Source organism: Bactrocera neohumeralis, chromosome 6 (assembly GCF_024586455.1).
Source record: "Bactrocera neohumeralis isolate Rockhampton chromosome 6, APGP_CSIRO_Bneo_wtdbg2-racon-allhic-juicebox.fasta_v2, whole genome shotgun sequence".
NCBI classification, from domain to species: domain Eukaryota; kingdom Metazoa; phylum Arthropoda; class Insecta; order Diptera; family Tephritidae; genus Bactrocera; species Bactrocera neohumeralis.
In genome coordinates, this window is record NC_065923.1 from 49,690,367 (window position 1) to 49,706,572 (window position 16,206).

Sequence of the window (16,206 nt, forward strand, 5' to 3'; positions counted from 1 at the left end):
AATATGAGCGAATTAAATACAATAATAATAACCCATAATAAAAATCAATTACACGATTTTTTTGCTTCATTTAAATTCCTGGTTATACCACTGCTATTATTACGAACACAGTTGTATATATATATACTATATATACATAAATGATCAGGTTGACGAGCTGAGTCGATTTAGAATGCATTTCCCCAACTTTGATCCTTTCATATTGAGGGACTATAAAATGAAGGTTACCCTTTCCCTACTTGTTTAACATAATGTTTGGCCTACACCTGAAAGTATTTTCCTTACAAATTGCGAAAGTGTAAAATTTTGGGTTACACCCGAACTTAGCCTATCTTACTTGTTTATTTAATAAATAGACCAAGTCATAGTGTTGGAGTAAGGCCTTTTAAAATAAAAAGTTAATTTCAGAAAAGCCAAATGCACTATATATGTATATGTAATATCAGACATCCTTTTGACAGGCCGAAAAGGAGCTGCCTTTGTCTGAATTTGGTATCCCCGGAGAACTATAATTTCGTCGATATTTCGAGATATACGACGTCATTGACATAGGTTAGTAAATTAAAAGACAGCGGGTCCGCAGTATCCGCCGGGGGAATCAGAGGAAGAGGAATACCTATACTCCGATGGAAAAACCTGGCTACACTTGGGATCTTCAAATGGTAATATTTGTGGCCGAATCGCGATGAACCGGCGCAAATGGTACTCCCCCACGACCAAACTCTTGATTCTAAGCTAAACTGTCAACAATTGGATCATCTGAAGGAAGTAATAGACAGAGATTGACCAGAAGCTCCTTGAGCCTGATTGGGATATTCGTTTGAAACCATCGAATATTTCGGACCAAGCACCACGTGATTACTACCTGATCCTGTTTAAGAGGATGATGCTGGTGAAAAAATAGCCACAAGAGAAGCTTTTGAAGTCGACTGTCCTAGTTTATTATTCATAGGTACTAGGTTTTCTTTGAGAGTGACATTATGAAACTTCCTTCAAAATGGTAACAAATTATCGAACAAAGTGCTCCATATTTGATCTAAGTTGAATCATTCTAACTTTAAGTATGTTAAAAAATCTTCAATTTAACTATTTTCTGATGATATTTGTTCATGAAGCGGCATCGGCATTGGACAAAAATTGGGAATTGGTCGGACAATAATTAAGTCTTGAACTATATATAGTAAAAAAGCTGCTCATAATATCATGAATACTGCTCATAAAACAAAACTTAATCTTCCAACATTACATTATTGATTAGCATCTTTATGGAATCGTTACAGAAATAACATAGATGTATTTTGAAATTCTTTAAGGGGGTATTCTGGTCTAGAAATTTAAAAAAATCTAAATTTTTTTTTATATTTTCAAAGTTTAACTATTCAAAAATATGTGTACAAGAGGATTTTTCAAAATTCAAATTATTTTCGGAGATATAGACATTTTTCTGACCCGGCATCCAAACTGGTTCGGCCGGAACTAATCGAACAAAAGACATTACGCGAAACTTTAAACGCGTTTTTCTCAAAGCTGACTTTTTCGGAACGATACCCACGATTTCTCAGGTTCTATGGACCGATTTACTTGAAATTTTTATAGAGTCTTCTGTATAGGCTTGTCTATGGTTGGAACTAGCCCCATCCCCAAATTTTTATTTTTATTATTTTTAAAAAATTCGAAATAGTCAGAAAAAGTGATCCAAAAAAACTTTTTTTTCAGGCAGTCGCCACTTTGTGAAAAAAATTTTTTCCCACTTTTCCGTAGTTCCGCCCATTGCGACATTATTCTAGATTAATAATCTTTTTTTTTGGTTTCAGATAACTATTAGGGTTGAATGGGTATGGTCACGTGGAAATTTTTAGAGACCCCCCACTTTGTCAGCTCATAATTTTTGAAATTTTTTCCTTTTTTTAGTTTTTAATTTTTTTCTGTACTTTTCTAAAATGAACAAATAACTAATAAAAAATGGACAGTAAAATATTAATTGCCTTTTTTTTACGACACTTTAAAAATTACCTGAAATTCATGCTTCTAGACCAGAATACCCCCTTAAAACAAACCAATATTCGATAAAGTTGATTATATAAATATTGTACTATTATTGTATTTTTTTCTTATATTTATTTCTAGTACAGCGCTTAATACTTACCTCTAAATCCGGCCCTGGATATGAAATACGTTTGACTTTTTCGATTTCGTCTTTGTATTTTCTGTAAGATAGAAATAAACAAAGTTTTGGGAGTATGTACTATTGTATATTGTGAAACTTACAAGTATCAAATTCTAAATATGCACACGCGAATGCTTTTAAAATTACATAAATTATGATAAGAATGCTATAGAAAGGGGAAAACTCAAAGCAAACAAGTAAGAAAGGGCTAAGTTCGGGTGCAACCGAAAATTTTATGCTCTTGCAACTTGCATTAATCAAAGCCAGGGACATACTTTACGATGTAAAACGTCAAGCAGATGATCGAAATCTAGGCAATTTTATATAAACATACACGATATATAACTTATACGCTGACCTACATATGTATATATTTGAAATAAGATTTGTTAGAAAAATCATAATCATGTTCAAAAATCCTGGTAATGGTCATATGGAAACTAGGTAAAGTTTTCGCAGAATTGTGTTCATTTAAGGCTATAATATACTATTATGAGCCAAATCGTTCCGAAATTTTCATTGAGATAACTCAAATATTGGCCGATATATCCAGCACAAAGTCAACAGGAAGTTCTAAAATCTTTACATTAGGTATATGGGTGCTCAGAGAAGTATTGACCCGATTTCACCCATTTTGGATACACAGAATTACTACTGCAGGAAAACGATACTGTCTGAATTTCTATTGCATACGAGTATTATGTAAGATAAAATTGGCCGATATTTTCGATAAAAATCAATTCTAGATACTGGGGTCCACATACTCGGTACCTAGGGTCTTGAATAGTTTAGTTTGGATTTGAACAATTTTTTGCCATGAAATGGCATACACTATTAATATTTACTTCTAGATTTGTGTACTGAAAACTGAACGAATCAAGTGAAATTTTCAATTATGCTATATGGGAAGTAGACGTGGTTGTTGTCCGATTTGTCTCATTTTCACAGAGTGACATAGGAATATGAAAAGAATGCTACGTTCCAAATTTTGGCGAAATCGGTCAGTCGGGTCCCGATATATGTGATTTCACCAAAAAGTAGGCGTTGCCACGCCCATCGTCCAATTTTTACCCCGGCCCCTATAAATCCTTGTTATACTATCGCGGCGGCAAGTTTTTACGTTTATAGCGTATTTAGTTATTGATTTATCGGGCTTATAGTAGTTTTGCACAGTAGGTAGGTAGGTAGGAGTGCAGCCCCATCGGGCTCAATTAGCACTTGATGTGCCATTTTGATACACTATTCGTAGAACCTCCTGTATCTGCTATTACGTTTCACCCTCTCTCTAAAACCATTTTGAGGTTTCAGTTTTGAACAGTACTGTATTTGGTTGTTGTAGCTTAAGTGGTTTAGGAGATATGCACATTAAACACATTAATACACACAGGTGCCTCTTGCTACTGTGATCCCCTGTGCCAAATTACAGTTTTATATCTTAATTTAGGGCTTAGTTATGGCATTTTATAGGTTTTCAGTTAATGGCGATTTGTGGGCGTGGCAGTGGTCCGATTACGCCCATCTACGAACTCGATTTTTTTTTGTACTAAGAAACCTGCATACCAAGCTTCATCGAGATATCTCAATTTTTACTCAAGTTACAGCTTGCACGGACGGGCGGACGGACAGACAGCCAGTCAACTGGATTTCGACTTTTCTCGTCACCCTGATCAATTATATATATATATAACCCTATATCTATCACGATTAGTTCTAGGTGATACGTGCAACCGTTAGCTGAACAAAACTATAATACACTGTAGCAACTGGTTGAAAGAGTATAAAAAATGAGCATTAGATATTCTATTACTAACTAAAACGGCCAAATGTCCCAAAAGGGCTCAATTCTATCAACCAAATATCTAACAGCTCAGTTTTTGAGATATCGATCTAAAATTTTGCACATGTCTATATTTCTTCAAGAAGCTGTATGGAGCTGCCTTACAAATTTGTCGATCAAAATTCAGTTTGGCATGAATATTTATCCAAAACAACGATACAATCTCTGAATAAATTGTTAAGATCGGACTACTGTAGCGTATAATAAAATAAGTTCTTGTAGGAAACCTTTTTATTTGTGCAGAGTATTCTAGCTTAAGTGCAGTCGAAGTTAACGTTGTTTTCTTGTTTTTGTTAAAATTAATATATGCAGATCGCTTTGACTGGTATTCTCTGTATAACTGAAGAACCGAACACCAAAAAAAATCGGTAACACGACTATATTGCAAACTACATGTAATAAGCTATAAACTTTGTTCCGAAAACATTGTGGAAAGATTTCATTACTATTTGTAATAAAAATATGTTTTGACAAAAAAAATTTTTTTAATTTTTTTTTGTAATCTCTGTGCCAGAAAAGCGCACTATTTCGATCAGATGCATAATGCAACTTGCAATATATAAAAAGTAATTGCACAAAAAATTAAACCAAAATCAATTGTGCTAGCTAAAATGTCATTGTAAGTTATTTATGTTAAATTTTTCTTTTTTAATATTATTTTATTATATTTGTGAATTTTTTTGAAATTTTATAGAATAAGTAGAAAGAGATTGTGTCAAATGTACTAAATATATCCTTTTGGAATAATCCGTTTGATTTTAAAACTATTCTCAATTTAAATTTTTTTTTTATTTTTTTTTACACAATTCACCGAAATATCGAATAAAAAAAATTTACTATCCAAATCGTCAGTGAGAGTATTAATAAGAAATATTTCGTATATTTTTATGTTTGAAAATGCAATTTTTTGACAACCATAACATTCTTCCATTTCTTTTTGGGCTGTACATTGGTATCTACTCACCGATTTTGTTCTTCTGAGCGTTTCCTCCTTTCTATTTCTCGCTCTAATTTTCTTTTCCACAAATCGTCACTTTCGGCAATAATTTCCAAACAGTGTTGAAGTGTTGTCAATACTCCAGAAGCCGTAGCACGAAATGTGATAGATTCTCCCTGACAATAGATATTTTAGTTGGTATGAATGAAACAGAAGAAAAATTTTGCATGCTACTATAACGCAATTACCTTAAAATCGATTGGCTTCAGACCATCTCCCAAATCCAGAGGTTTTCCTGTTAACTTGTTAACATCGACACACGCATCAAAATATCTGTTTTCAAAACGAAATTGATGAAACTGCAAGCAATATACTTGTATAGATATGTTTTTACCAACCTTTGAAGAGTTTCTATCTGTCCGAAAAGAATGTCTTTAAACGTCTCTATTTCTCCAACTTTTTCCTTCAAGTTTCTTTGTGACTTTTTCAGACTGCTGCCACTAGCTACAGACACTGTGTTGGATTGCAAAGATATTGCGCTTCCATGACGACGCAACGATGTGGTATCAGTGCTGCCCGACTCCTCTTTATACATCTGAAGTACTTCGACCCAGTGCATGCGATCTTCCGGTGTTTCCGCACGTAAGCACCAATTATTGTAATTGTTAACGACCACATCGAAGCGTAGTTCATCAGTATCGTGAGCCTATAGGCGATTTAAAATAAGGTAGGTTAGATAAGATAAATACAACTAATTTTTTTTTTTTAATTGAATTACACTAAGAGCTTATGATTAGAAACTTCCAAGAACGCTAGTAACCAAAACCACAAATGTAAAGTTTCTCATCTTTTATCACATTGTTCTTATAGCTAATTTAAAGTAAAAAAGAGATACACATATAGATAATGCTTTGGCCAACAATTGCTGACATTTACTTTGCAACAAGATTTTAAAATCTTTGAGGTAAATTACTTTTTTTGCTTCTTTAAATTTTTTTTTTTATATTATAAACATGTTTTTAAGGAATCTAGAATGTGTTACAAGAAATAGATATAAATTAAGTGATGAGGTCAGTTACCAAAAACAAACTCAAAGATATTTGTATGTGAATAGTATATGTATCGAATAAACATATATAAGTGTCCTCTGCCCTAACCGCAAAAAGGGAGTTTCCAGTCTACTCTACTATCGATGTTGAGCACAACCATCAACTTCGTCAAAATGGGGAAGGACCTCTTCGGGCCGTTCGCCATTGTAAGTCTTGACTGCAGAGATGATGCTCCAGAGAAAAAGCTCCTTCGATTCAAGACCCATGGGTAGACAACGGTGTATACGAGCATGCAGATGTACATGGACAAAGATTCAGAAACGATGGATACTTCTCTCAGTGCATTACCAATGAAAACAATAGCACGAACTATGTATGTACATATGTATGTAAATTTTCCTTCTCCTTATAATTATTTTTATGCTTTTATTTGGGTGGTTTTATATCATGTTACGTTTTTCTAGAATAAAAATAAATAAGTAGAGATTGACCTAAAGAAAAACTGATATTCTTGTTCACAGATGTATTGATATTCGATAACCAAAGGTACTTAACTTAAGTGTTAACCAGAAACCCCACCGAGTTGTCATATGGAAACGGGCGATAATCTTGCATGGACATGTCCACAAATTTTCAAAGAATACTGATACCGTTACCTTTTAGCGCGTTGTACTGCGTAATTGATCGCTTTCATTAGCATTCATTTACCCGACAATTGTAATTGGGTCGTGATAGTGAGTACATTGCAAAGTTGATAAAAAAAGGAATGCGGAGTGAAAAAAGGTGAAATGAAAAAATAAGTAGATCTAAGATACTTATATGGATAAGATGATCGAGCGGTCGAGCAATGCCAGCTATGTTTTCGTGTGGTCTTTGAAATATTAAATAATTAGTTGACTTGATTGAATTATAATATATGTATATACAAATAATACCTAATGCCTTTCTTCCAATCTAAACTTTTTGAAGGCCAGCCTCGGGTGTATAACGTAATGCCGACAATCAAAATCTCGAATTTTAGAACTGCGACAGTCAAAACACCGACAAATCAAGAAAAGGTGGCGTTGTTCGTTCGAGGCCCTGCGGCCTTCTCGGAGGTGCAAACATACATATGTACATAAGTGAAACTTTAAACACGTTTTTCTCGAAACGACACTTTTCAAAATTGCTGGCGTCATAACTTAGTCAGTAGAATTCTGTTTCTGTGCTTCGATAGAAATAAGGGCGGACAAGGTAAAATATTTTTCACATGTCGGCATTTTGGTTTGTCAGTGTTTTGATTTGTCGGTATTTTGATTTAGCTGCATATTTAAATTTTGTCGGTATTTTGATGTGTCGGCATTTTGAACTTCGGTATTTTAAGTGTAACCCCCAAGCACTATATAGCGAGCCACCTTATCAGGAAGAGAATGTAAGTGGGGGAGGTGACGGTGACGATGAAGGTATAATTTCGAATAATATGTACATCCAATGCAACTTAAAGCTGAATGTGAAATTGTGTTTGAAAAAGGTAGGCGAATTAATATTTATGTTTGCGACCCATCGCATATATTGACGTTGCAATTTCTGTTTTATTTCAATGATATTTACAACTCTACTGGAAGCTTTCGAGACATGTGGGGCTGCAAAGCAATGAGTCTCCGCCACTGGCGACCTCTTTGCATGCTCCACCAACCCCACTCATCTGACACACCTCTCCATTTGGTCCGACCCCGTCGAAACAGCACGTTTCTTGGGCCTTCCGTTAGATGACGTCGACAACAACTTAGCTAATTCTTACCATCCCAACGGGGCTAAGGACCCGCTAAAACACACAACAGGAAGTAGAAATCAAAGAAGATTATCCGACTAAACGGATATAACTCGATTGTTGTTGTTGTTGTAGCGATTTCCTAGGGAGAAAGTAACAAGTTAGCAACCATCGAGGTCACTTAACGTGAGGCCTAGGAAACGTGCAGTTTCGACGGGTTTGGACCAAAGGGAGAAGGAGTTAAGTGAGTAGGTTTCATGGGACATACAAATATGTAATTAGTATCGTACGGAGACTCATTGCATGCTGGACATAAGTTGAGTATGTCGTGGTCTATTCACGCCGCAACCCGAGCTCTTGTTCTTGGTGAATAACTCGGTGGTCTGCCTTGCTTTAACATGCTTTAGTTGTAAAAATACCAGTTTTACATCCGCGTGTTGTACAACCAATTTATGACTGTTGTTGACTGATTTGACCAAAATATTGCAGGACCCTGTCCAGGACATAAAAACTAAAGACACATATTTTTTAGTCAACCCAAAAGAGTACTCCGCATAATAAATCTCTTCCAAATTCCACAAAAAATTTACGTAGGGTGATTCGGGTTACTTAAGTATTTGCGGAGTTGTTTGGTATTATAACAAAAGTATTAAGTGTTATTGTCCATCAAATTATTTTTGTCTTCTGTAATTCCCTTATTGTTCTGGTACATTTTGCAGCTATTGCAGTAATAGTTTACGAAATTTTGCACACGGTCTGTTTTCCCCAAGAAGTTGTTCGTTGTTGTTGTTAATCGGGACCGCCGATATAGGACCATTATGGCATATAGCTGTCATACAAACTGAACTATCAAAATTTTTTATTTGCAAAATATTTTTCGAAATTTTGGAATGAAAGCTTTTTTATTTGTGAAAGGTGTTATAGCTTCGGTGCAATTGAAGTTTACGTTTTCTTTTGTTGTAAACAAAATTTGGAAGACTGGTGAATTCGTTTACTACTTTCAACATTACAAAGACCCCACAATAGTTCCGAATAATTTAACATAAGGATATTCTTAGTAAAAAATTCTGCATTCACAAACACTTTTGTTGACATGAAATAGAAAATCGAATATAATATATATAATCTTTCTATATCCGTAGTAATCTAGGCCAGGTATTTAGATTATTCTCTTCGGCACAACAATTTTTTTCTTATAAATGTATCTTTTGCCATATTTTGAAGCAGTAATTTAGAAAAGAAACCCCACAATTCCCACGACAGCCGGTTCTACGCACCGGAATTGACTCGGATTTCATCCGACCAAGGGCTGTTCTTTCGGTGATCTAACCCCGTTTGGATCGGTGAGTATTAATTTGTGTTTGTCGTCATTAGAGCAATGCCTTGCAGCAGGGTTGCTCCGTATCCTCCTGACTCGCGCTGGCATTGAGTCCAACCCGGGCCGGAGGAATTTTTCTGCTGCGTATGCGCAAAACGGCTCCATCCAAACTCCACCTCGGTCAGGTGTAACACATGCAATGGATGGAGCCATCTTAAGACCTGCTCAGGCCTTAAGACCCATAGGGAGTGGACCACGCGTTACGTGGCCCCATGTTGCCTGCGCAATATTGCGACACAAGCCTCTACGGCTGTGCAATCCGCACACAGTTCGCGCGCCGCGCCGCCACCCAATCCGAGTGGCCAACAAAGGACCTCCACGGTCCCTAGGAGCTCAATCAGGCAACATAACTCCCCTTCTGACTTGTCCCCCCCCCAACCTTCATCCCGCTCCAATCCTCGTGCGAGAACCAACCAGCAGCTCTTGGTCCCTCGCACAGTCTGTTCCGTGTGTCAGGCCGTCATACGCCGGAATGTGACATCCGTCAAGTGCAATTCTTGTACTGGCTGGTGTCATTTTTCGACGTGTTCCGGCCTGCGCACCACACGTGAGTGGAGTGACTCATACGTTGCCCCATGCTGCAGGAGTCTGCCCCCGCAACTCACAACAGTGGCGTGAAAATTCCACCCACACGTCACTCCCTCACCCCCAGGATCACCCACGGACACCCGCGACAAACCCGGCTACTTCAATTCAACTGCAACGGACTCCAGAGCAAGATCGAGGAGATAGTTGCACTAATGAATCGGGAACGTCTATCGATAGCTGCGGTCCAAGAAACCAAGTTAAACAGCCGCTCAGATCTTCTGAGTTGTGCAGGTTTCAACGTTATACGTAAAGATCGCGAGCGAGATAATGGTGGTGGCCTAGCTTTCATATTGCACAACACCGTGCAGTATCGTCTAATCGATGTAGACATCGACCCCAGGGATACTACCCTAGAATGTCAGGGTATAGCTATCCGGTCAGGCGATGTCGAGCTCGAAATATTTAATATATACATCCCTCCAGTTACATGTTGCCCAACAGGATATCACCCGAACATAAGTGCGCTACTTCGTGGTGAAAACCGTTTGGTACTAGGCGACTTTAACGCGCACCACGATCTTTGGCATTCCTGCCTGTCAAATGATCGTAGGGGGATGGAGCTGGCGGAACAGATTGACGATTCGACATTCTGCACAATGAATGACGAAGCCCCCACCAGAGTCATGGGCACCTGTAATAGCTCGCCGGACATTACCATTGCTAGCGGTGGTCTGATAAACAGCATAACCTGGCGACCTATGCTAACTCTCGCATCAGACCATCTGCCCATAATTATTTCGATCGAGAAGCCTCCTGATTTTGTTTCTGTGGACAACCGCACCTACTTTAACTTTAACAAAGCTAATTGGGTCGGCTTCACAGAATTTACTGAGAGCACCTTCAACGCTCTACCCATTCCTACGGACGTATGCGTTGGCGAACGTCAATTCCGCAAGGTGATCGCAGCAGCTACCGCTCGCTTCATACCGGCTGGAAGAATAGCGGAAATCCGCCCCAATTTCCCAGCCGAAGCAGCCGTTTTAGCTAATGAGCGCGACACCTTACGCCATGCCGATCCCGGGGATCCCCGAATACGGGATCTCAATTTGGAGATTCGGCGTATGGTAAATCAACATAAGCGGACGAAATGGATAGAACACCTGAAGTCCTGCAACCTCTCCACCGGAGTGAGTAAGCTTTGGGCTACTGTCAAAGCTCTGTCTAACCCGAAGAGACATGACGACCGAGTTGAAGTTCAATTCAATGGTCATGCCTCTTCGGACCCGAAGAAGTGCGCGAGCTATTTTAGCCGGCAGTTCACACTGCACCCTTCGGTAGACAAGGCTAAACGATGTGTTAACCGACGGCTGCGCAAAATGCCAAACGACGGCGCGCCACTTACTTTCACCGGTGAGGAGGTTCAGGGTGTCATCAAAAAAGCAAAATCCTCCAAATCCATTGGCCCTGATGGAATCAACATGCTAATGCTAAAGCATCTAGGCTCGACGGGAGTAGAATATCTCACCAAGGTACTTAATCTGTCGCTGACCACTCTTCAAATACCCGATGTGTGGAAAGTCGGAAGAGTGGTCCCACTACTGAAACCTGGGAAACCCGCCAACAAAGGGGAATCTTATCGCCCGATAACTCTCCTCTCCCCAGTAGTGAAGACACTTGAGGCCTTGCTACTCCCGACCTTCACTCACCACCTGAGCCTAGCCAGCCACCAGCATGGATTCCGAAAAGTGCATAGCACCACCACAGCACTTAGCGTCATAAACGCCCAGATAGTTCGTGGCCTCAACCAGAAACCACCCTGCGAAAGAACGATCCTCGTAGCGTTGGACCTGTCAAAAGCCTTTGACACGGTCAATCACACAACGCTACTGCAGGACATTGAAACAACTACGCTCCCTCCAGGGTTAAAGAGGTGGACCATGAACTACCTGAGCGGTCGCCAGTCATCCGTACTATTTCGAGGTAAAACATCTAAACTGAGAAGAATTAAACAGGGGGTTCCGCAGGGTGGTGTCCTCTCCCCACTACTGTTTAATTTCTACATCTCGAAACTCCCACAACCACCAGAGGGAGTTTCCATAACCTCGTACGCTGATGACTGCACGATATTGGCGTCGGGCAATGGAATCGATGGCATGTGTTCGAAGGTAAACAGCTACCTCTCCGACCTTTCTCGTTTCCTCACTGCACGAAATCTTACACTCTCGCCCACCAAATCCACAGCGACCATTTTTACCAACTGGACGAAGGAGTATAGACTTGAGCTTAACATTGCAGTCGACGGCGTCAAAATTCCGACTGTCAATAATCCTAAGATTTTAGGTGTAACATTCGACAGTCTATGCTCCTTCTCTCCGCATTCGACCGCGATTATCGCCAAAGTACAGAGCCGCAACAAAATCCTCAAGTCGCTAGCCGGCAGCACATGGGGAAAAGACAAAGAAACGTTGTTGGCAACATACAAGGCAATCGGCCGGCCGGTCCTCAATTACGCAGCGCCCATGCAGTGGCACGCAGATGAGGAAACTTCAGACCTGCCAAAATACTGCACTCCGGACCACTACAGGATGTCTCTTGATGTCTCCCATTGAACACCTCCATAGTGAGACGCGCATTCTCCCGGTTAAGGAGCATAACGAACTCCTCTCCAGGCAGTTCCTGCTGGGATGCTTTCGCAGAAATCACCCCTGCAGCCATTTGCTTGGAGCGGAACCGCCTCCTAGGAGCATCAAGAGGTCATTCCTGGATTACGTCGACGACGTCGTACAGTACGCCGACCGGACTTCGGACGCAACTAACTTTCGACAGGTACTGACCGCCATTCACAGCGGAGCCATCAACACCTTCACCGACTCCCTTCCCGTGAATGGCGTTCTTGGAGTTAAACCACCACCCATCGCAGACGAAGAGCTCCAGCTGCCGCGAGAAACGCGTGTGACCCTTGCGCAACTTCGTTCTGGATACTGTAGCAGGTTAAACTCCTACTTATCCAGAATAGACCCTGACATACCCGACGTATGTCCTGCATGCAACGAGTCTCCGCATGATACTGACCACCTCTTTGCATGCCCCACAAACCCCACCCATCTAACACCCTTCTCCCTTTGGTCCGACCCCGTCGAAACAGCACGTTTCTTGGGCCTACCGTTAGATGACCTCGACGACAACACAAATGATATTTACCATCCCAACGGGGATTGAATCTCCGTTAAAACAACAAACAAATACAACAAAAGAAACCCCAAGTTAGATGTTAATAGCACTATTACGGTTTTTAAATCCTTTTTTTGTTATTACGAACTGCGACTATTTTCAGTCGAAATGTCATTGTTTCTGCTAATCTGAAAAATGAAGATTTGACATAAAATTAAACAACTGAATATTGTAACGGATTTCTCGATAAATCGTCTACGTCGGATTAGACGCCTTTTTCATCTACAATAGACTGATATCCCATCAGTAACATGGATATATGGTTATACAAATCTTTTTTGATATTTGGGTACCATTTTCCTCAAAATTTCTTGTAATATTCAGAGAAGTAATGCGGTTATATGTGTTTCCCGGATACCCAGTTTCTAGCACATCAACTGAATTATTGGCGATTCGAAATTGTTTTTTGGTTATAACGTAACTCCATTGGAGTACCATTTTCGTTACCCACTTGTTGATGAATACGTTCGCCACTGGCTCGGCCTTTTGATTACGATTTGGGCATACATCTTCTAATTCGCTAGTCCTTGACTACCAAAACATATTTGTGGGAAATGGAGCAACAACTTTCATGGTGGTAAAATATATCAAGTAAGGAAGAGCTAGGTTCAGGAACCGAACATTTTATACTCTTGAAACTTATAAGAATCAAATACAGGGAAAATACCTTAAGATCTAAAATGTCAACCAGAGAAACGGAACAACAACAACAAGATGTCCTCCTGATATTACATAGTTATATGGGGTAGGTCAAGTTTTCGCCCAATTTTATGTTATAGTAAAACACGCTTTATAATTTTCATTGAGATAACTTAAATATTGCCCGATATATGCAGCAAAAGTCACCCGGAAGTTCAAAATGTGGGCGCTGCCACGCCCATCGTCCAATTTTTACCACGTCTCCGATAAAGACTTCTCATACCATTTCGTAGATGAATTTTATCGCCTCTGGCGTATTGATGTATTTCGCTTTCAGTACTTTTTAACAGTACCGTTATATGTGGTGTAAGGGGGATTATCATCCGATTTCATCCATTTTCGCATAGTATGGGTACATTTGTTGTTTTCAAAATTTTTTGCCCACAGGAGCCCTTTGCTATTATGATTCCTTGCTCGTTCTATATATTAATTTAGTGCTTAGTTATGTCACTTTATAGGTTTTCAGTTAATGGTGTTTTGTGGACTTGGGTGTAGTCCGATTAGGTCCAGCTACGAACTCGAATTTTTTTGTACTAAGGAACCCGCATACAAAGTTTCATCAAGTCATATTAATTTTTGCTCAAGATACAGCTTTCAGGGACGGAAGGACGGACAGATAGACAGTCACCCGGATTTCAAATTTTCTCATCTCATCATCCTGATACATATGTATCTCGCTTAGTTTTAGGAGATAGGTACAACCGTTAGGTGAACAAAACTATTATATACTGAAGCAACAGAGTATAAAAATATAAGAGTAAATTCATTAAAATTCGGAGAAACACGTGTTTTAAATTGTGAATTCTTAAATTTTAAATGCAAATATCTGAAAAAATATAATACAGCTGCAACTATATATTTATATGTTTTCTTAATTTGGAGGACCATCTCTATCCGTACATAATAACCCGGAAATCGGGGGATGCTATTCTAAAATTTACACTCGTAATATTTTTCTTATATAAACGACATTTCACAGGCACAGAGTTAAAAACCACAATAATCCAAAGGAGTTGGTAGTTAGGAAAACTTCAAACCAATTATTCTTATCCGTTGAGTTGATATCGGTAATTAAGAAGGCTCCACATTTTTTTCCTTTTCTTCCAGGGTCTCCATTTTCAAATTTGCTTTTAGGATTATATTGACTATAGGAACTTTATTAACAAATTAAATCAAAGCTACAAGCTTCCTCAGCGATTATATTATTGAACCGGAGACCATCTTCTATCAACAATTCATTTAGATCTAGTTGGAGGTACACATTTTGTGATTACAAAGAGCATAATTTCAAACATTATGGCTAGGTTTGTAGGTTTGAAGTTGATAATAAACTTACTTTGATTGCAGCTTTACTGAGAGATATAGCTCCACGGCAACCAAGGTCTGACTCCGACTCCGACTTATAATAAGAAAGAGTGCCATTCTTCAGAACTATATAACGTGGTTGCCAGCCATATATATAATTTGTCCATTTGCTGAGATAACCGCGGAGTTCGATACTGTTATCTAAATATTCATTATCTGAATCATCACTTTGTGAACTAGTATCAACGGGATACGAATTACGTATCGTTCTGGAATCTAGTGACTTAGGAGGAGTCGAAGACAATGGGCCGATAGCACTTGCTAAAGTATTCGAACTTATGATTGTTGAATAAGAGGATACTTTTGATCTTGTCTCTGATTCTGTTATTAAATTATCATCCATTTTATTGCTTGTCAAGTAGCTACGAGTTTAATGGAATTCTTATATGCTTGTATATTTATCCACGATTCACAAAATTCGATTTGGATTCAATTAGATGGTGCACACGAATGAAAATGTATTTTAGGCAAGCATATTTTTGATATTCTTTCATCCAAAAGTTATGAATTAACCGGGATACTATATATTTAAGGCTTTGTTTAGAGCATTTATAAAAACTAATCAGACACAATAGAAATTAAAACATACGACACATGATTTACTTTAAATATCATATCATCTTGCTACTCTTTATTACTTTCTCATTCACGACATTATTAACTACACCGTTGAGCTAATCCTTACTCGAAAACATGGTTATCACAAATTATAAAAACAAACTTCAGAACCTGCAACAATAATAATTCAGTGTTACAAAAGCAAAAAATACGTGAAACAAACTTGTTGAAACACCGGGTGCCTACGTAAGTAACAGGGTGGCAAATACACTGTGCTCCGAATACTTAAATGTGTGAAATCTATTACAACTGCATTAGATTAATTTTTTTATTTATTTAAATTTTATTTTAATTTGTATAAATTTTGTTTAAGTTTTTAAATAAAGGGATGATTAAAACCTATATATTTTATTTTATCTAAGCACGACACAATTTAAATTTCCTTATGCAATAACGTTTTTAAATTAATATACATTATATATGTATATGCAATGTTTATATAAAAAAACACACACACACATTTTATCGTAGTTGAAACAGTTAAAAAATCAAATACCCACATTATTAAATTTAAGGTCTGTAATGACTGAAAATTGGTCACAAATAGAGTATTTACACATACAAGAATGAGTTTTTTGACGAAACTAGCAGCAGCATTTGTGGAAATTCATCGAAAACGTCGCGTACAACTACGTGCTGTACCAACG

The 16,206-nt window shown here is 38.4% G+C and overlaps 1 protein-coding gene across 1 annotated transcript in view; it reads right to left on the reverse strand.

The window, feature by feature from the left end:
* The window catches only part of LOC126761181 (ceramide transfer protein), a 29,243-nt gene extending 13,553 nt beyond the window's left edge, over positions 1-15,690 (reverse strand). Inside the window, exons 1-5 of the mRNA XM_050477139.1 lie at positions 14,913-15,690; positions 5,340-5,647; positions 5,190-5,274; positions 4,969-5,117; positions 2,147-2,207 (exon numbers count right to left, since the gene is read on the reverse strand). Of these exons, the coding sequence (XP_050333096.1) occupies positions 2,147-2,207; positions 4,969-5,117; positions 5,190-5,274; positions 5,340-5,647; positions 14,913-15,284 (975 nt within the window). The 5' untranslated portion in view covers positions 15,285-15,690. The remainder of the gene's footprint in view (positions 1-2,146; positions 2,208-4,968; positions 5,118-5,189; positions 5,275-5,339; positions 5,648-14,912) is intronic.
* Between the last annotated feature and the right edge of the window lie 516 nt (positions 15,691-16,206).